This window comes from Crocuta crocuta, unplaced genomic scaffold (assembly GCF_008692635.1).
Source record: "Crocuta crocuta isolate KB4526 unplaced genomic scaffold, BGI_CrCroc_1.0 scaffold28, whole genome shotgun sequence".
Classification (NCBI taxonomy): Eukaryota; Metazoa; Chordata; class Mammalia; order Carnivora; family Hyaenidae; genus Crocuta; species Crocuta crocuta.
The window spans coordinates 10,771,931-10,791,157 of NW_027533256.1; the positions used below are offsets into that span (position 1 = coordinate 10,771,931).

The 19,227-nt window shown below is 51.5% G+C and overlaps 1 protein-coding gene across 2 annotated transcripts in view; it reads right to left on the bottom strand.

Moving 5' to 3' along the window:
* Positions 1-2,178: 2,178 nt before the first annotated feature.
* ALOX5 (arachidonate 5-lipoxygenase) overlaps positions 2,179-19,227 on the bottom strand; it is a 49,317-nt gene continuing 32,268 nt past the window's right edge. The window contains exons 5-14 of one of the 2 annotated variants that reach the window (XM_077746422.1): positions 17,647-17,753; positions 15,695-15,867; positions 12,501-12,647; positions 7,713-7,916; positions 6,903-6,989; positions 5,344-5,435; positions 4,936-5,057; positions 4,479-4,579; positions 3,964-4,134; positions 2,179-2,893 (exon numbers count right to left, since the gene is read on the bottom strand). In XM_077746422.1, coding sequence (XP_077602548.1) covers positions 2,714-2,893; positions 3,964-4,134; positions 4,479-4,579; positions 4,936-5,057; positions 5,344-5,435; positions 6,903-6,989; positions 7,713-7,916; positions 12,501-12,647; positions 15,695-15,867; positions 17,647-17,753 — 1,384 coding nt within the window. In that variant the 3' untranslated portion in view covers positions 2,179-2,713. Of the gene's footprint in view, positions 2,894-3,963; positions 4,135-4,478; positions 4,580-4,935; positions 5,058-5,343; positions 5,523-6,902; positions 6,990-7,712; positions 7,917-12,500; positions 12,648-15,694; positions 15,868-17,646; positions 17,754-19,227 lie in introns of both variants that reach the window. The other variant, XM_077746421.1, reaches the window with a different exon arrangement.

Consider the following 19,227-nt stretch of genomic DNA (forward strand, 5'->3'; position numbering starts at 1 on the left):
TGATGATTCTTTTTCTTCCTCTTCCCCTCCTCCACCACCTCCTCCTCCTTCTCGTTTACAATGTGTGGTTCTCTGCTGAGATTTCCTAGCCTTTCATGAATTGGTAACAGATTTCCTTTAACCCACAGAGCACAGGTATAAAAGCTTCATTGAAATTATTATCTGTTAATTCCAACATCTGTGTCGTTATATGACGGTTTCCGTTGGTTGTCTTTTCCCTTGAAAGTAGATCACATTTTCCTAATTCTTTGTATGTTGAGTAATTTTGGATTGTGCTCTGGCTAATATGAATGTTCTTTTTTAGAGATTCTGAGTTCTCTTATATTATTCTAAAAAGGATTTTTTAAAGCAAGCAGTTAACTTGAGCTAAACATGAAAACTGTTTAAGAGCCCAAATCTTTGGGTGCCTGGGTGGCTCAGTCAGTTAACTGACCAACTCTTGTTTTGGCTCAGGTCATGATCTCACGGTTTGTGGGTTCAAGTCCTGCATCAGGCTCTGTACTGTGGAAGCACAGAGCCTACTTGGAAATCTCCCTCTCTCATGTGCCCCTACCCCACATGCACGTGTGCTTTCTCTCTCTCTCCCTCTCTCAAAATAAATAAACTTAAAAAATTTAAAAGCCCAAATCTCACTTTAGTTGTTTCATCCTCAGTTGAGCTGTTTGCAGTCTGCCCCATGCATGCTTGGCTTAGGGGTCAGCCAGCGGATTGCATAGAAGTGGGGCTTTCCCTCCCCGTAGCAACTCTGGGGTGGTTCTTGCTGCAGGGAAACTGGCAGGGCCAGGTGCACGGAACATCTTTCACTGCCAGCTCCAGCTGCCACACCTTTGGATCTATTGTGACATTCATTCGTGCCAAGGCCATTTTCGTCGTTCCTGCCTGATGCAAGATTTCTATAGTGCACCACTTTTGTTTGAGGACACTGCATTAGCTGGCGTGAGGCTTTCATGGAGGTGCCCTGCAATCTGGAGCCCATTTACCCAGTCCTTCCTTCCCTCTCCCTTTCCCCCTGCAGTGTCGGACCTGCATCACCCTTCCTTTTCCTTCCTTTACTCATGTGGCCTTGCCAGTTGTACAGGTTCATACACTGGCCCTCACAGGGACATGGAGCTGAGTGAGTGCCTTTACCACAACCATAGGTCTATGAAGTCCATCACCAAAGTCACTCAGTGTGGACAGTTCTCAGAGGGATGGAAGGGAGTTCAGGCCAGTAAGTGTCGGAGCCTCACTTTAGTACCCATCCCAATGGTCAAGTTTCTTTAAAGGGTCATGTGGTTTCAGTAGCACGTGCATGCCTTCTCCTGTGCTATATTGGCTCTGGTGGAAGCCTTTTACCTAGACATTGAGCTTGTGGCCCAGCAAATGAGTATACTTTCCAGAAACTCTGGAGACCCTGCTGATGATTCTGAAGCCAGGGGCTGGGGGTTATAGGTCGGGTCTGTGTGTAGGAGGAGGACACAGTGGGTCAGCCCCACACTCGGGGCTGTTCTGCTTCTTGGGTGTGGGGAAAAATACATTTTATTTTATATTTTATTTTTAAATTTTATTTTAATTTTTTCTTTAATTTTTTTAAGTTTATTTCTTTATTTTGAGAGAGAGAGAGGATCCCAAGCAGGCTCTGCACTCTCAATCTCCCCAACTGTGAGATCATGACCTGAGCCAAAATCAGGCACCAGACATTTAACTAACTGAGCCACCCAGGTGCCCCAAGAAAGGCATTTTAAAAGTCATTTTGAATCCTCTCTCATTGGAGAAAACATTCCCCAGCTTCCAAGACAGTGCCTAGAACCTGTCAGGTGCTTGTAGGAGGACAGTGAGGAAGCAGCAGGCTGGTACCTTGTGCCAGCCCTGGGCCACACAGGAAGGTGGGTGAGGTCCTGGTCCTCCAGGGGCTCTGGGTCCAAGCGAGAGACCGTGTGGGAGGATAACAACAGAGGTTCGGACAAAGGCCTGGGAGACAGATGAGCTCTAGGCGATCAAAGATGCCTCTGGGATGTGTTCTGAAGCAAAAGTAGGAGTTTCTGGGAAAAGAAGAGGGAAAACCACCCTCTATCCAGATGGGGTTTGAGGGGAAGGCTCTTACTTAGATGGAACCACAGTGATTACGGCTTTTCTGTGGGGAGAGGGGATGTGAGCTGTTTGGGGGTGATTGGAACATGATATGTGGAAGGAGACCTATTTTAAATGCACTCCTTTATTTTTATGACAACCAATTCTTAATTCATTCCACAAGGATTTGGGTACTTAATATATGCAAGAAATTGGACCAAGCATAAATAGAACAGAAAATAATCATTTCCATGTCTCCCAGTAAGAACAAGCATCTACCAGTCGTCCTGACTTGCTGAGTGGTGCGGAAGCACTGAGCTAGGCGTAGGCAGGAAGCTTCACAGTCCTGCTCTGTGTAGGAGGCATCCCGCGGCGTATCCACATTGATCAAAGTATAGGATTCACTAAAGACTGAGGAACAAACTGGAAAATACACCGAAGCTTAAGCTGAATGTGGCCCAACCTGGGCAGCCTTTGGTTTGAAGCCAGTCAGCCTGGGGCCTGAGGGTGGAAGTGCCAGGAATCCTGGCACCCTCGGAGGAGCTGGCAGGTCTGCCCCAGGGCCGCCCGGTGTACCTGCCCACCTGGGCAGGCTGGAATCTGACTGCCGAGCCCAGTCGCAGGCAGCTGGCCACCTACAAGTGAGACTGGCTCAGGTGGTCACTTAGATGGCCACACTATTGGGAATCCGGTCTGGGGACAAGTAGTAATATGGCAGCTTCTTGTTTTTGTTGCGCTCGGCAATCACGCTGACAATGGTGTCGAGGTTCTTGCGGAATCGGGCCATAGCCTCTTTTACAGGCTTCTCGATGAAGTGCTCTTCTGGGTACATGCCCAGGAATAGCTAAGGGCCCAGACACAGATGGACAGACAGGTTAATCTTGGACAAGGGGATGTAAACTGACAGGCCTTGCTTGTCTCACCCCCATAGACCATCCCTTGTTAAGTGAGCAAGGGAGCATGTGCCTATCTCCCCCTCACCACCCCCTGCCTCCTGCTGAAAGTACCCCAAGAATGTTCCTGGGCTGGGGTCTTCAAAGGAATGGGCAAAATAACTGCCGTGCTATGGGGTGGCCACAACGGTGTGTAATGGTGCAGTGAATGCAGACGCTGTCGGTGGCCTTAGCTGTGCTGGGCATGTGGCCATGCAGTCCTGCTCGGCCGTGTCCTCTGTAGCATCCCTGCCTTTGCATCTGGGCTCCAGGCAGCAGGGGCACAGGGCTGGCGTCTCCAGCCCAGGACAGCCATGGTCACGCCCCATTGGGATGCTGTGCTCATTTGTACACTCACACCATGGCTACAAACTAAAACTAGACATANGGAAGTTTGGGCTTAGTCTGTGGAGGGCAGATCAATCTCAACATTCTTTGACCCAGAAATTCCTCTACCAGGAACACATCCTCTGGCCCCACTGAATGCGTGTGCAAAGACACATATACAAAGAAAGATGTTAGTGAGGGACCAACATATTTGCAAAGTCCCCAGAGCAACCTAAATGTCCCCTAAAATGCCCACATGTTTGGGGATGATTGAACTGGTAGTCATTCTGTGCACTACTGACCAAATGCCATGGGGTTGTGGCTGAGATATGGATATACCCAGCTTTGACATTAGGTTAAATAAGGTGTGTATGTGCATGGGAATGTCTGGAAGGATACCCAGGAACTTCTTAGTCGCTACCTCCAGGGAGTCACCAGTAGAGCAGAGTGCCTGTGCTCTCCTGTCCCTTCCCCGTCCTGAGTTCCATCCAGTTGCAGACCCCAGAACCTCCTGGGCACCCCCAGCCCTGAAGTCAGGATTCCCAGAGAACAGGCATCCAGCCTCAGCCCTTAATCCCAAAGCCCAGAGATGGAGAAATGGGCTAAATCCGGGTGACCTGCCCCTAGAAAGGGCAGAATGGTGTCCAGTGCTCACCTCATTGTCTTGGAACTGGCTTAGGGCCCACACTGCGCCCAGATGCCAGCAGGAGCGGCCACGGTCTGGCAGTGTATCCACGATCTGCTCGATTGTCACCACACCCTTGGCTGTTGGCGGTGGGGCCCGCATGGTTGGGGGGGCATTGGGGATCCAGGAGCACCAGTCATACTGCAGGACACATGACACATGTGGGTGCCTCCTCAGCCAGCTGTCACCCATATGCGGCTGGACATGCCCCTACCTGCCCCACAGAGCAACTGCTGGTGCCTCCCACCCTCCTTCTCCCTCTCTGTGCTCCAGCAGGACCGGGCCACAGTTCTCCACTCTGTGGCTGGCACCCTTGGCTTAGTGGACAGAATACACTCAGGGAACATGTAGTTTCTGGCCCCGAGGCTGCTGGAGATCAGCCCCAGAAGACTAGGAAGAGGAGTGGCCCTCCCTGGGCCCATCAGGAGCGGTCAAGGTGACTCTGGCAATTTCCTGCCCAGAGGACTCATCCTGCCTTTGCCTACCTGGCCAAAGTTCACGGCTGCATGCTGGGCTGAGGCTGTGAAGATCACTACTGTCAGGTACTCCGAAAGTTTCTCTCTGGTCTTGATGGACTTGGGGAAGCCTAAGGCAGAGTCAGAGGCTGGCTGGGGATGGCCTGATAACCCACAGGCACCCTCTTCCCAACCCTAGCCCAGGCCTTGAGCACCCCCACACATGGGCTTGGGGGGGCCCAGGCATGGTCAAGACACTGAAAGGGTTGGCCCAGTGTTCCTGATGTTTCTGACCCTGATGTTTCAATAGCTGCAGAAAGCCCCTGAGATGTCCCCCAAAGACATTGGTGGGCAGGGCTCCCGTGGGGGCTCTGGGCCCAGCACCAGGTGCTAAGGTGGATGCCATGGGTCAGCATTGCCTGAGGAAAGTCAGAGGTGAGGAAAGAGCAGAAGAGACAGCCAGGAGGAGAGCTGGGGCGGTCTGTACCTGAGGTCTTCTTGCCCCGCATGCCATACACATAAACGTCCTTCACAAAGTCCTGCAGCTCCTGGTCCTCTGCCACCACCTGGTCACTCTTGTAGTAGATGCCTACCACCTCGGCCGTGAACCTGGCTCAGGAGGAGGGGCCCAGCTCGGAGTGGGTGACTTGGCCAGGGTTTGCAGAGCTGGGTTCCTGAGCTCAGGGTAAGGGCACCACTGGTGACCCTGTGACTTATTCCTTAATATCCAGGCTCAGGTCACTCGCCCCCACCCCCACCCACATACCTTCCTTCCTCTATCACTACCCTCACAATGGAGTCATCCACTGGCCCACTGAGTCAGTTGTCAATGCCTCCTGCAGGACCCCTGCTCATTCTGCACAGAGCGGGTCCCATAGCCCCAGCATGTACTCACGTCTTGATGGCCTCCCACACCAGGAGCCCGTCATCCCGGTAGAAGTAGTAGGGAATGTCCTCTGTGCTGTCCATACCCCGAGCTTTGATGGCCTCAGGGAAGCACAGGGAGGTATAGGTCAGGTCCTGCATGGCCTTCTGCACCATCTGCACGTGTCCACCACCCCCTGTGGCATTGGCCTTGAGTGGGAGGGGACAGAGCACCGTGAGCTGAGGTCAGTTGCCCCTTTCCCTTCTTGCCCAGACCTCACCATGAGAAACCATGAGAGGGTACTGGGAGACCAGGCACATGGAGGGGCAAGCCCACATCCTGTGGGTTTAGGAGGTGGGGTAGGAGGGATGTTTAGTTCTGAGAATGCCAAGGGCAGCCCAAAGAGGTGGCTCCAGAGAGGCATGTCTGCCTGATCTCATGTAAGGCCCTGCAGTGGAGGGGAGTGTGCCAGGGAGGGGGGGAGAGCAGCTGTGGGAGGGCGGGGCCTGCTCTGCCTCTGAGCACAGACTGCCCTGGGTGGAGAGAGGAGCAGATACCAGCTGCCAGGACCCACACAGCTCTTTCAAGGGCCTGTTGTGTGCTTAGGTGAGGGCTGGAGAGAGGCCCAAGGAGGGATCCCGGTCCTCATCCCAGGTGCTGAGATGTAGGCACTCATGGTGGCTGAGCAGTCGGGCCCCAGAAGCTTCAAGGAGGACTTGGGTACTGGGGTGCCACACAGGGGGCCACAGGTCACTTGACCTAAGCCGGATTGATCAGAGTGGCTCCCTGGACTATATGGATGGGGGAGGATGGTCACCACATGGGAACATGGGCCTGGAGCTCCCCGTAATGAGGTCCCATTCCCCCGCCCATGTCTGTCTACAGAGCCTGGCTGGGAGAAAGACCAACACAGTTTTTAAAGACTGGAAGAGTGCCAGCCAGTGTGCTTGTCCCCTGGGGCCATTATTTGAGTCCCTGGGTCCATTTTGGGAGGGGTTGGAAACTCCCTCACCTCACTTATGTGCAGGGTTTTAAGATAATACACTTCTTTTCCAGCTTCAGCTGCTGTGACTTGGGTTTTGTCATTTGCAACCCAAACGATGGCTGAGGCTTACTGGTGACCTGGCTGCCTCACTAACGGGAGATGGGAGAGGAGGAAGGGCAGTGGTGAAGGCTGCCGGGAGGGTCCAGGCTTGGTAAGGCCACAGGGGTCAGAATGGGCCAGGTGCCGCCCAGGAGAACATGAGCGATGGGAAGGAGGGGTGGGAGGCAGGGTCTACACCTACAAGCTAGAAGATGAAGGAGGAGCAGGAAGAGGAAAGAGGGCCAAACCGGCCAGGCAGGGGAAGAAGTGGTGAGACTCGGGCAGTACATTCCAGAGAGGAGGGGTCCCTGGTATGGAAGGCGCCAGAAGCTGGCCAGAGGACCTGGGGCGTCTTCCCTCTGAGTGCCTCCTCCAGCCTCCCACCCTTCCCAGCCATCCACCACCACTGTGGTGCCTAGGGGCCTGTCTCCTGAGAGGCATGGAGGTGTGGGCGTGGAGGTGTGGAGAAGTGGGGCCCTGCAGGGGGTGGGTAGGAGGTGCTCACCTTGTCGAAGAGGCCGTACTCGCAGATGAGCTGCTCGCGGGCCTTGGTGTTGATGGCAATGGTGAACCGCACGTGCGCCACCAGCAGCTGGGGGAGCGGAGAGCAAGGAGAAGGCCTCAGAGAAGGCCAGGCCAGGCCTCCTGACCAGGTCTGCACCTCCCAGTTGCCCCCAGAGACCCCTCCGGGTCCCACACCCCAGTCCACTGAGGAGGAGGGGTGATGCTAGGGCCGAGGGAGGAAGTGAGGGTCGCCATGCTGAACTTCACTGCTGAGTAGCTTTCGGAGGCCTGGGGATGCAGCTTCCATGTTTCAGCTCATAGTGACATGAGAATGATAAAATGGTAATAGTGAATACTCGGACAGAGCTTAACTATGTATGAGGCACTGTTTTAAGCTCCCTGAAGTTGTTAACTATTTTGATTCTGACAATAATCCCATGAGGCAGCTGTATTATTTGCTCTGCTTTACAGATGGGGAAACAGGCCCAGAGGGGCCTTTAGAGCCTACATCACCCCAGCAGTCAGTGCCAGCAGGATTCAGAAAGAGAGAAGGGCTGTACTACCACCTAGGAGCAGACAGGGGTTACACTGACCTCATTTGCCTCTTCAAACTCTGCTCCCAGGCCAGCCCCAGGCTCCATGTCCTCAGGAACCCGTGGGCTCAGAGCTGTAGCACTGCCTCCAGGGGCCGGTCTCCACTGGCGACTCCCAGCCACAGTCATGTGGGGGTGCCAGTGCCCACCTCCCTCCCTCTGTCCACCTCCATATCCCAATGCCCTCCTCCACCGCGTGAGGCCGTAGCTTGCTGTACCTTGAAAATGGGGTGCACAGCGGGCAGCTGGCGGTACATGGCAATGCCAAAAACTTCAGACACCAGATGCGTGCGCAGAAGGTGGGTGATGGTCTGGTGGACGTGGAAGTCACTGGAGCGCACCCAGATTTTGGCCAAAAGCCAGTCATATTTTGCATCCGAAGGCAGAAAAATCGGGTTTTTATCTCCTGGGACTTGGTTGAGCTGATACATTAGAGAAAGAAAGTACATGGCAACATTTTGTTCTATATAGCTATAGGAGAGCGCTTCTCAGGAAATCCCGGAAGAATCCAAGGGTCTTAAAACAGTGGTCTTTGAGTCCTGAGAGGCTCCTGGAAGAGGGCAGAGGCTCCTGGAAGAGGGCAGAGGCTCCGGGGTTTGCATTTCCCACCCCAGCGACATGACTAACTACCTATAGGATGCCGGACACCTGACTGAGCCTCTCCGAGCTCCGGCTCCTCCATCTTTGACACTACCTACCTCCCAGAGTTACGGCACGTGAATATTGTGGATGAAAACACCAGCAAGGAGCAAGTTGGCGTTTCTACTCTGGCCCCCATCCCTCAACTTCCTTGCCCGCTCGCTCCCTCCTGGTTTCTGCCCACTGCTCTGACTGCTGCTTTTCCGTGGCCCACACTTTCCTCTGTTCTTCCCTTAAATGCTGCTGTTCCCCAACTCTGGATAGTGCTCCTGACTTCCCTCCTTGCCCTCGATGAGCGCCTCCAGTTCCTGGGGCTCTCAGGCGCTCAGGATCCAGTGGCCTAGGTCACAGCCTCTTGAGCCCAGACCTGCAGCTAGTTGCCTCCTATAGGAGAGACCAGGCTTGCCTTCCCCTTTCCAGTTTCACCTCCTAGGTGAGGCCAAAGTGACTTTTTGCCTTTGTTTATGGTATATTTTACCATTTGATTTTTAAAACATTACATAATCAGGGCACTGGTTATGCTTAACTGGTTGTCTCCGTTAAGCATCCAGCTTTGGCTGAGGTCACAATCTTATGGTTCGTGGGTTCGAGCCCCGCATTGGGCTCACTGCTGTCAGTGCAGAGCCCACTTTGGACCCTCTGTCTCACTCTCTCTCTGCCCCTCCCCAGCTTTCACGCTCTATCTCAAAAATGAATAAACATTTTTTTAAAAGTTACATGATTAAATATGCTTATCTTTTCCTTTATAACTTCCAGGTTTCCTGTTTTTACTTTAAAGAGTCTCCTTAGCATCCATATTATACACTGTTCTCCTAAATTCTCTTACTTTTTTCCATTTTAAACTGCTTCATCTCAAATTTCTTTCTGTAAATAGTATGACATATGAGTCAAATTTAATCTTTGCCTTACGAGAAGACAGTTGTGATAGTACCATTGAAATTCTATCCCTTTTTACTGAGTTGAGAAACCACCATTGTCATACTTTAAATTCTTATGTATTGGGCTTCTTTCTGGCCTCTTTATATACACCGTCCCCCCACCCCCCATCTGTCTGTTATGCATAGCACCTGCCTTCAATAGTGACCTTATGGTATTTCCTACCATGGAGCAAGGAAAGCCTTCCTTGTTTTTTTCTTTTTCAAAGAACTTTTGGCTATCCTTGGACACTTTTTTTTCCATATGACTCTTTAGTTTCTTTTATTTGGTTTTTGTATTTCCCCCTCACCCTCTGCCAGAAAGAGAGAGAGAGAGAGAGAGAGAGAGAGAAGGAAGGAAGGAAGGAAGGAAGGAAGGAAAAAGAAAGCCCGATTGAAAATTTAATTTTCAGTGCATTAGATTTTAATATGATTAAATTTGGTAGGGCTGACATTTTTATGATATCCACTTTTCTTGTTCAATATGAAAGAAAGCACTTGTTAAGATTTCATTTTACACCCTTTAAAATGATATTATGGTTTTTCTTTATATGGTATTATATCATATTGTTAGCATGCAGAAACACAACATTGGTGCATTTTAGGAGTCTATCCAGATGCATTGCTAAATCCATGTATTCATTCTCAAAGCTTTTTGACAAATGAGTCTTAGGTTTTCTTGGTCCACCATCACATCATTACCAAAAGATAATTTTCTCTGCTTTTTTTCTCACATGTTGATTATTTTCTTCTTTCTTGCAGATGCCAGGACCCCCAGGACAGTGTTGAGTGACAGTGGTGGCATCAGTATTCTTACTTATGACTTTAACAGAAATGGCTTCAGGGTTGCCATTTTTGAATGAGATTTCCTGCCTCTGTCACAGGGAAATAGATTCCTTCCATCACATTTTAATAGTTACTAGTTGGGGCTGCTAAATGCTATTAAGTTTCCTGTTGGAGTCAGTTGATACAATCAGAAGCCTTATTGTGTCATGAATCACGTTGGACGTTTTCTTGCTATTGAAACTTCTGGGAATAAACCTTGCTTGGTTATGACCCATTCGTCACTCATGACACTGCTATATTCACTTCGCTAATGTCATGGTTGGATTTCCTTTAAAATCTGTCTTTGTAACTTGGACTGGTCTTCTGTTCAGCTTTTTTGGAGCCTGCCTGTGTCGGGTTTCAGCAGGAAGGTTATGTATGCCAGCTTCAAAGAATGAAGTCAGGCACCCTGGAAATGTGTGCTGTTTACAGGCTAGCTGGAGCTCAGCTGCTCACCACATGGGCCTTTCACCAGTCTAGACATTTGGTCAGCTTCCCAACTGCGTACACGGATATTGGCCTATTTTCTACAATTTCTTCTAATAATTTATCCTTTGCCAGGTTTTTACCCATCTCTTTCAGCTTTCTCATATGTGTTGCCATGCTATTACTCTTTTAAAAAAAAGCACTCTTGTGATTATGTATTCTTATTCCAAATCTTGTAATATTTTGCTCTCTTTTTCCCCTTTCATTAGCTTCATGACAGGGTTATTTATTTTCTTGGACCTTTCAAAGAACCAGATTTTGGATTCACTTGGTTTCATTTGCATGGCTCTTTATAGTTTGCAAAGGTTGCATTTTCAGTAGAGGGAAGAGACTCAGGAACCCTATGACCTCCCCAAGGCCCCACAGCTGCTATCAAGTGGCAGAGCTGGGAGTGAAGCCAGACCCCTGACTCCAGGCCTCTCTAAGAAGTCTCTAGAGCACAGGCTGCTCCCAGATGCCGCCAGTGGTCCATGGCTCCTCTCCTTGGATCTCTGAGCTCCGTTTGCTTCTCTTGCATTGCCCATCTCTCTACCTTTTGATTTTGCTTCAGTTTCTTAAGCACATTGCTTCTCTCTGTAGGCTGGGAATTCCTCTGGGGGACGGTGTGCCCAAGACCAGATGACAGGGGAGTGCGAACTCCGGAGCCGGGCAGACTGGCATGAATCCCGGCTGTGCAGACTGTGAGCACCTGGGTCTGTGTTCTCATCTGCAGACTGTGATCCACATCAGTGATCCCCGCTCTTGGAGGGTTGTGATGATGATTACGTGAATCAAGGCAGGTCCTGGTCTGAAACCCTGATGGCCAAGTGTTTCAGAATCCAGAAGTTTTTTAGATCTTGGCAGTGCATATACTTCATTATGTGACACCTCTCTCCCCTGCCCTGTAATATTTTACAATCAAGCACACATCAGTATTTCTGTAGTGATACACGTGCATGTCACATCGAATGAGGCAAAGCTTCTAAGCAGTCTCTCCTTTGGGTTCGGAGCAAGTTTTGCTGCCAATGAATCTGCTGCAGAGTTTTGAAAAACCTAGCAGTCTGAGAACTTTTTAGATCTCAGAATTGAGGGAAAAGGATTGTGGACCGTGCAGGCTAACCATCGGGACAGTCTTGTCACGTGGTGAGCGCCCAGCAAAACCAGCTGCTGTTATGCCCATGGCACTCACTGCCTGGTTCACCGCTGGCTCAAAGTAAAGTTTGCTGAACGCCTGTCCGCCTGTTCCCCACAGGGGCCCCTGGGCAGCAGCCCCTTTCACAGACCTACACCTGGTGTTCTTTCCTGCTGTCTGAAGACCAGTGGCCACAATGTGCTTGGTGCTCTGAGCAAGCAGAGTGCAGCCAGGAATGGGAGAGTTGAGGCTCTGCCCCTGCCTCCTCTCCCCAAACCACTTCTTTCTCCTTCTCCATCCTCCTTGGTAGAGACAACCCGTGGACACTAGAAGGCAGCACTGGGCTGGGTCCTGAACCCAGCCTCCATGATGCCCCCTTGTGGCCTCAGTCTCCAGCGCATCCTGCAGTCTCACGGCCTGGCCCCTTTGCGTGTTTGAACTTGGGGCCAAGGTCAGGATGCTGGGAGCGGGGAGGCGGGTACTATGTTATTCCAGGGCAGGTCCTCAGCAGAGCGGCTGGCTCTGTGGGAATCTGTCCAGTGTATCTCAGGGAGGGGAGCCCTTTGTGCTCCTCATGGACAGCCCTCCCCACGGCTGGCAGGAAGCCCCAAGTTCTTTTTTTTTTTTTTTAAATGTTTTATTTATTTCTGAGAGAGAGAAGAGAGAGAGAGTGTATGAGCAGGGAAGGGTCAGAGAGAGGGAGATACAGAATCTGAAGCAGGCTCCAAGCTCTGAGCTAGCTGTCAGCACAAAGCCCAACGCAGGGCTTGAACCCACGAACCGTGAGATCATGACCTGAGCCGAAGTCGGATGCTTAACCGACTGAGCCACCCAGGAGCCCCAGGAAGCCCCAAGTTCTTGCTTCTCTTGTCCACCCGGCAGAGCCTTCAGCTTTCAGCACCCTCCTAGGAGATGTGAAGCAGAGAGGCCTCCTCCTCCAGGAGGTTCTAGTGGGGATGCCAGAAATTCCTCCCCAAGCCCTGGCTGCCCAGGGCAGAGCCGTCTGGAAAGGAGCATGGTGGGCTGCCTACCTGGATAGCGATGGGGACAATCTTGTTGGCCAGATTCTTGTACAGCAAGCAGATGGGCGCTGCAAGGAACTGCAGAGTGCAGGGGTCAGTTTTGTTGGCATCGATGCCATCCAGCAGCTCAAAGTCCACGATGAAAATGTTCCCTTGCTGTGGGAGCAAGAGGAAGTATAACCACATCAGTCTCAGCCAGAGACGGAGCCAAGAATCAGGCCTACAGGAGGGAGAAGCGGCTTTCGAGTGGAGTTCAGAACGGATAGTTTTGGCCCCTGACTCAAGGCCAATTCACATCAAGAGTTTTTCAGAGGTCGCAGTGGTTTTCCACGATGTGAAGGAATGGCAGTGGCCGATTCTGCCTTTGTTGTACCTGGAAGCTGCTTGACCTCCCGTGAAAGATGATGAAAGACCACCAGAGCGGCAGGTTAATAAGAAAGCAGAGAGAGTGCAGATAAAATAGACAAGAGAACATAAATTCCAGAGTGACGCTGCCGGACTCCATTCACATGGTGTTCACAACTGGGCAAACGTGAGCTTCCGGAGGAGAGACGGGCAGGTCTGCAGGGGCAGGGTGTACAGGGGCAGAGGTGTGCAGGGGTGGGGTGTGCAGGGGCAGAGGTCTGCAGGGGTCTGCAGGGATAGGATCTGCAGGGCAGGGGTCTGCAGGGTCCAAGGAGGTCTTCAGGGTTTGGAGGAGGGTAGGCTCTTCAGGGTCAGGGGCAGGAGTGGGTCTGTGTTCCTGGGTAGTGTGTTCTGTCCGGGTCTGAGGCTGGTGGCATGCTGGGGTCACCTGGTGAAAATGCATTATGCTTGCTGATACTCCTCATTTTTACTCCTTTCTGTGGTTATTTAAAAATTTTTTAAAGTTCATTTTGAGAGAGAGAGTGCAAATGGGGAAGGAACAGAGAGAGAGAGAGAGAAGACCCCAGGCAGGCTCCTCACCATCAGTTCAGAGGCTGATGTGGGGCTCAAGCTCATGAACTATGAGATCATGACCAGAGCTTAAGTCGGATGCTTGACCAACTGAACCACCCAGGTGCCCCTCTTTTCTGTGGTTATTATACTTCAAAAAAAAAAAAAAACCCTGAATATGTCTGGGATTTGGGGAAGGGAGAAAACCACCCTTTGAAGAATACACTTGAGTTTTCTAGAGGGAGCCCAACCTGAGTGCTGTGAGGGTTCCTTTCACAAAGTTAGGGCCCTCTCAGTCAAGAGCTTGAAGAATTTGGGTAGAGGACGGGTGGCACGTCTTCTAAAGCCTTTCTTATTTTAAGTAATGGATACAGCTGGGAAGGGGGAAGGGCCTTCGATGTTGGAGGGTCGAGTCCACAAGGGCTCAGGTGATGCGTGTGTCCACAACCCTGCCAGCTGGGCCACCGAGCACGTGTTTCAGGAATCCCGCTGAGGGGGACCAAAGATCAGACAGGAGCTGAGGGGCTGGCCGCCATCTTCCTCCTTAAGGACCATGGCAGTCACCTGACACCAGTGATGAGCTCTGAGCAGTCTGTCTGCGATGCACGTGGGTCAGGGGTGGGGAGGATGGGTTGAGAACCCTCATAAGTACTGCACAGAAGGAGTGGCTGCCAATCACATCTTGAGAAGACTCAGGTTAGTTAAGGTGATGAATGCCAGGCTAACAGGAGGCCCCGGGAACCCAGGCCAAGGAACCACGAGGCCTGGGATTTGGGCCTGTGCCTGGGGCACTTCTCTGTTATTTTTCCCACCTCCTCTCTCTGGTCCTCAGTTTCCTCCTTCTGAAAAGTGAGGGGAACATCCTCTTAGTTTGATGTTCTGGGATTCTGTAGTAGACATTGATGTTTTGCCTGTCTGGCGTCCCTGTCCTCCCTTTTTGGTCCTCGTCTTCCATTTTCCTGGCCCTAACAACTGACTCAGGAAATGAGGATTTGTGCCACAGATATGTGTGTAAGAGATGGAATAGTGTGTGTGTAACAGAGGGCAGGGGTGTGTGAATGAGATGGATGGTGTATAAGATCCTAGTCAGTGGTGGCTATCAGAATATTGCTTCATGACCAAAACCACAACTACGCCTCAAGATCATCAGTCACAGGAAGGATGACCATTGTGACAAAGATATCNAAGCTGCTTCCTGCCAGAGGGCTACTAAATCCCTTCTAGATCTAGGATTCTGTGGCTTTCAAGGTTCTATGATTCTCTGATTTGAAGTGTGAAACCTACAGCCACTGACTCAATATAAATCTATTCAGAAGTTAAGTCTGCAAAGGAATACTGCTCCGTGTGTGTGCCTGTGTGAGTATGTGCTGGTGTGGGGGCATGTTGTCCTTGTCAGCTGTCCACGTGACCAGGTGGTGTCCTGGGGCCCCGGCAGGGTCAGGGTGAGGGGGTTGGGACCGCCTGCCATGGGGCAGGGGACTCTCCAAGGGATGTCAGCGGGCTGGTGGCCCTTGAGTCAGGTAGGCAGGACATGGGGCCAGCAGGTCTGTCCACAGATGGCACAGACCAGCCCCCTTTAGCTGGCCCCCAAGGCAGGCTGAGCAAATAAGACATGGTGACCAGAAACAGAAGGCCACCTAGACACGTGGGGGACAAGTGTCGGGAGGCCCCACTGTCCTGGATGTGGTGAAAGAGGCCAAGTGACTGGAGAGCAAGGGCCATTCCTGTCCCTTAAGTCCCTGCAGGTGAGCCTGGAGGAGGGCTGGGGAGAGGGTGAGGGCAGAACCAGAAGACACTAACATTTCTAATTTGAAAGTTAAAAATTCCATCCATTTTTCCCTTTTTTTTTTTTTCCTGTTCTGAACAAAGCTTGCTTCTATCTCCAGTTTCCTCGCCTTTGCAAGGTGGGTGACAATTTGATGACCATGTGTGTAAAGCATCTCTCACAAAGCCTGCCCACAAGTGACCTCCTGCTCAGAGGGAGTTCTTTCAATTAGTGATACTGATATTGAAAATGTGGATATGTTCCCTGCCCTGAGTGTGGAGAAATATCACCCTCAATTCCTCCTCCTACATTAGTCAAAACAGTTCCCATAAATGCCCAGGGAAAGGCAGAGATCACTTCCTCGAGGGCAGCTCATCTCATCATCGGCCTGCCAGATGAGCCTGGAGACAGTGGCCTGTGGGCTGGTGAGCACTGGCCAGCAGAAAGTGGATTCGGCTTGCCGGAGTGTGACCTGGTCACTTGAGTTGGCTTCAGCCAGCATCATCAGACAGCTGGGTCCTACCTCCATCTCCTGCTCCAAGGTGAGCTCCCGCTCCAGGCTGCACTCCACCATCTCTGTGGTCACAGGGAACTTCTTGGGCAGCTTTGTGCAGCGCTGGATCAACACCGGGTTGCAGCCATTCAGGAACTGGTAGCCAAACATGAGGTCTTCCTGCCAGTGCTTCATGACTCGCTCTGTGGGGGAGAAGATCATGGCCCTGCTTGAGCTCTGAGTGGGGGCAGCCCGGGCTGTGGCCCTCCCGACCTTGGTGGAGGGCCAGAGTCCCTGCTGGGTCCCTTCTCCCAGGTGTTTGCCAGACAGTTGGTCAACCTGGCACTCTGCTTGCTGTGCCCAACTGCTTGACCATTGGGGCAGGCCATGGCACTGCCTTGTCTTCCCTGAGCTGCCCTTGGTGGTGCAGAAGGATCCAGAGGAATCCCCTTCTCAAGAACAAAACCAAAAATAGACAAATAGGATCACATTAAGTTAAAAACCTGCACAGCAAAGAGAACGGTCAACAGAGTGAAAAAACAACCTGCAGAATACAAGACATTTGGAAACTGCACATCTGATAAAGAATAATCTCCAAAATAGATAACTCCTACAACTTCATACCAGCAAAACCCACTAATAACCTGATTAACAAATGGGCAAAGGACTTGAACAGACATTCTCCATAGAAGACATACAAATAAATGGCAGGTATATGAAGAAATGCTCAGTACCACTAAGCATCAGGGAAATGCAAATCAGAACAATGAGATATTGCTCACACCCGACAGGACGGCTATTATAAAAACAAAAGACAAAAGGTGTTGGTGAGGACATGGAGAACCCAGAACCCTTGTGCATGGGTTGGTGGGAATGCAAAATACTTGGCCGATGTGGCAAACAGTAGGGTGGCTTCACAAAAAAATTAAAAATAGAACTACCATAGGAGTCAACGAGCCTGCTTCTGAGTATTTGTCCCAAAGAATTAAAACGAGGATCTAGAAGCAATATCTGCACTCCCATGGTCACTGCAGCACACTTCATTAATAGCCAAGATATGAAAACAGCCTAAGTGTCCACTTACAGAGGAAAAGATAAAGGAAGTGTGCTGTATACATCTAATGGGATACCATTCAGCCTTAAAAAAAAAAAAGGATATTTTGCAATATGTGATGAACGTCGTGGATGAACGTGGAGGACTTTATGCTAAGTGAAATCAGGAAGACAAATACGGCACGATCCCATGTACATGTGCTATGTCACACAGCCAAGCTCATAAAATCAAGGAGTGGGATGGTGGCTACTGGGGGAGGGGAAATGGGGAGATGCTGATCAGTGAGCGTAACGTTTTAGTTAAGCAAGATGGATATGTTCTAGAGATCTGCTGTACAACATTGTGCCTATGGGGGGGGCGGAGAAGGGACTCACCTCCTTCTGCCCAGGATGGAGGGAGGAGGGGGAAGGAGGGGAGCAGAAGGGGGATCTTGGGGAAGAGTCTTCAAAGGCAGTTTTCACCTGGTGCTTACTTCAATACCCATTCCTCACCCATCATTCCCGTTTCCCTGTCTTTCTGTTGCCATGTTTTCCTTCTTGTGCCACGCCTGGCGAGTACGATGCTGTTGTTCCACCAAACACATCCTAGTCCAAGGGCGCCCAATGTCGCTTTTATGTAAATCCTTAAAACACAAGCTACATTCTGCCTTTACTCTGCTCAGAAGTGTCACAAATGGCCGATTCATGTAAGCACAAAGCTCTGATATTTCTGAGACTTGATGATGAAATGAGGGTGAGGGTGTTCAGCCTTGAATGTCCAAGGAGGAGAAACCTCTGGGCGTGAAGGTGAAGGCCAGGGAACAGCGGGGCCTGGGGCAGGGGTGCCCAGCCTGTCGAGCCAGCCGCTGGGCCAGAGTGGAGCGGGACAGCCCTTTCAGTTCCCAGGGAAGTCTTCCCAGCCCCACAAGCGACCCCAAAGGCACACTCACCTGAAATAGTGTTGCTGATCTTGACGAAGATTTTCTCGAAGTCAGCGAAGTCGCTCCAGGAAGACTGGAACATGTGCATGAAGCGGTTGATGAACAGGTTCTCCATCCTGCAGACCAGGAGACAACGTCCCTGCTCACGCTGCTCTGGCCCTGCCCCTTCTGCAAAGCCCTCATACTGTGGTCTCATGAGGCCTCCAGACACCTCCAGGGCCGCAAGGAACTGAGCCCGGGGTAGCTCTGAGGGGGCAGCTTGTGGAACCAGGACAGAGATGGTTACCTACACCTGCATCTCCCCTGTGAAAGAGACCGGCCGCTGCCCTTGAGAACAGTCTACAGCACCCCCAATCCCATCCACGCCTGCTTTCGTCCATGCCTTCATTCATTCATTCATCAAACTTCTGCTGCCCCCACTCGGTGAGAAGCTTCCAGGCACAGAGCGCTACTATCTCCTGTGCAGCTGCTCTACCTAGTCTCCTGAGGTCTTAGGGGATGAGCGAGTCCATTGAATGTATCCCTCATTTACTCTCTGCTGAACTCTGGCTCTGTGCCTTGTCCTCAGGGACACAGTTTTCCAAATGTTCATGACACAGGATAGCAAAATAAACCAGGACAGGATAGGAGCTTGATGAATTCAAAATGCAGGCTGCAGACACTCAAGAGTGAGATCTGAGTGGCCTGAGCAATCCTAGGGGCTGGCTGGAGGAGGCGACTGTGGGATGGGCCTGGGAAGGGTAGGGGAGAGTGAGAGAGGTGTCCCAGACTTCCCTACTAACTCAAGCAAGATGGAGGACAGAGGCTAGGGAATTGTGACCAGCGCTCATGGTACCCACTCTGCCTCATTTCTCTGGCACACCCACTGCTGAGGATACCAGGCAGTTATGTTTCCTCCCCACTGTCAAGGCTCACTGTCCACTCCTCCAGAGTCCGAGCCTCCTACCTGTGCCGCCTTTTGTACGTCCTCGCTTGGGGCCTTTGCCTGTGCTGTTCCCTACACCTGGAATGCCCAGTGCCCCTTTTGTCACCTCCTGAGCCTACGGGGTGAGTGTGTCTGGAGGGCTCGCCTGGAGTGCACCCCACTCCTCCTTTGATTTCAGGTAAGCCGCCCCTACCCCAGACCCCCGGGGCACCTGTGATGCTGTGTCTGCGGTGCTGACGGCAGATTTCCAGATTTCGTACAGTAAACACAATACCTGCCTCTACCTCAGTCACCTGGAGGGCAAGGGCGTGTCTGCATTGCTCCCTGCTGAGCCTTGACCTCTAGGAGCTCCAGTGGCTCAGGCAGCAGGGGTCCCTGAGCAGGGTGGTGCAAATACCTGGGGCAGGGAACCAAGCTGGCTGGTGCTCCTCCAGGGAACTCCCCTTTCTACCCACCCACCTCCCAAGCATGACCAGCAGAGCCCCGCCCGTCCCAGAAGCGGCAGCCCTAACCCTAACTCCTTGGACTCACTACTTGGGGGATGAGGGGGGCGGGGGAGGTGCTGGCTGAGGCCTGAGTGCTGTCACAGAACGGTTCAGGAGTTCCAAAGCCACCTCACAACTTTGCCAGCAGAATCAAAGGACTGCGGTTTGGGTGTTTTGTCC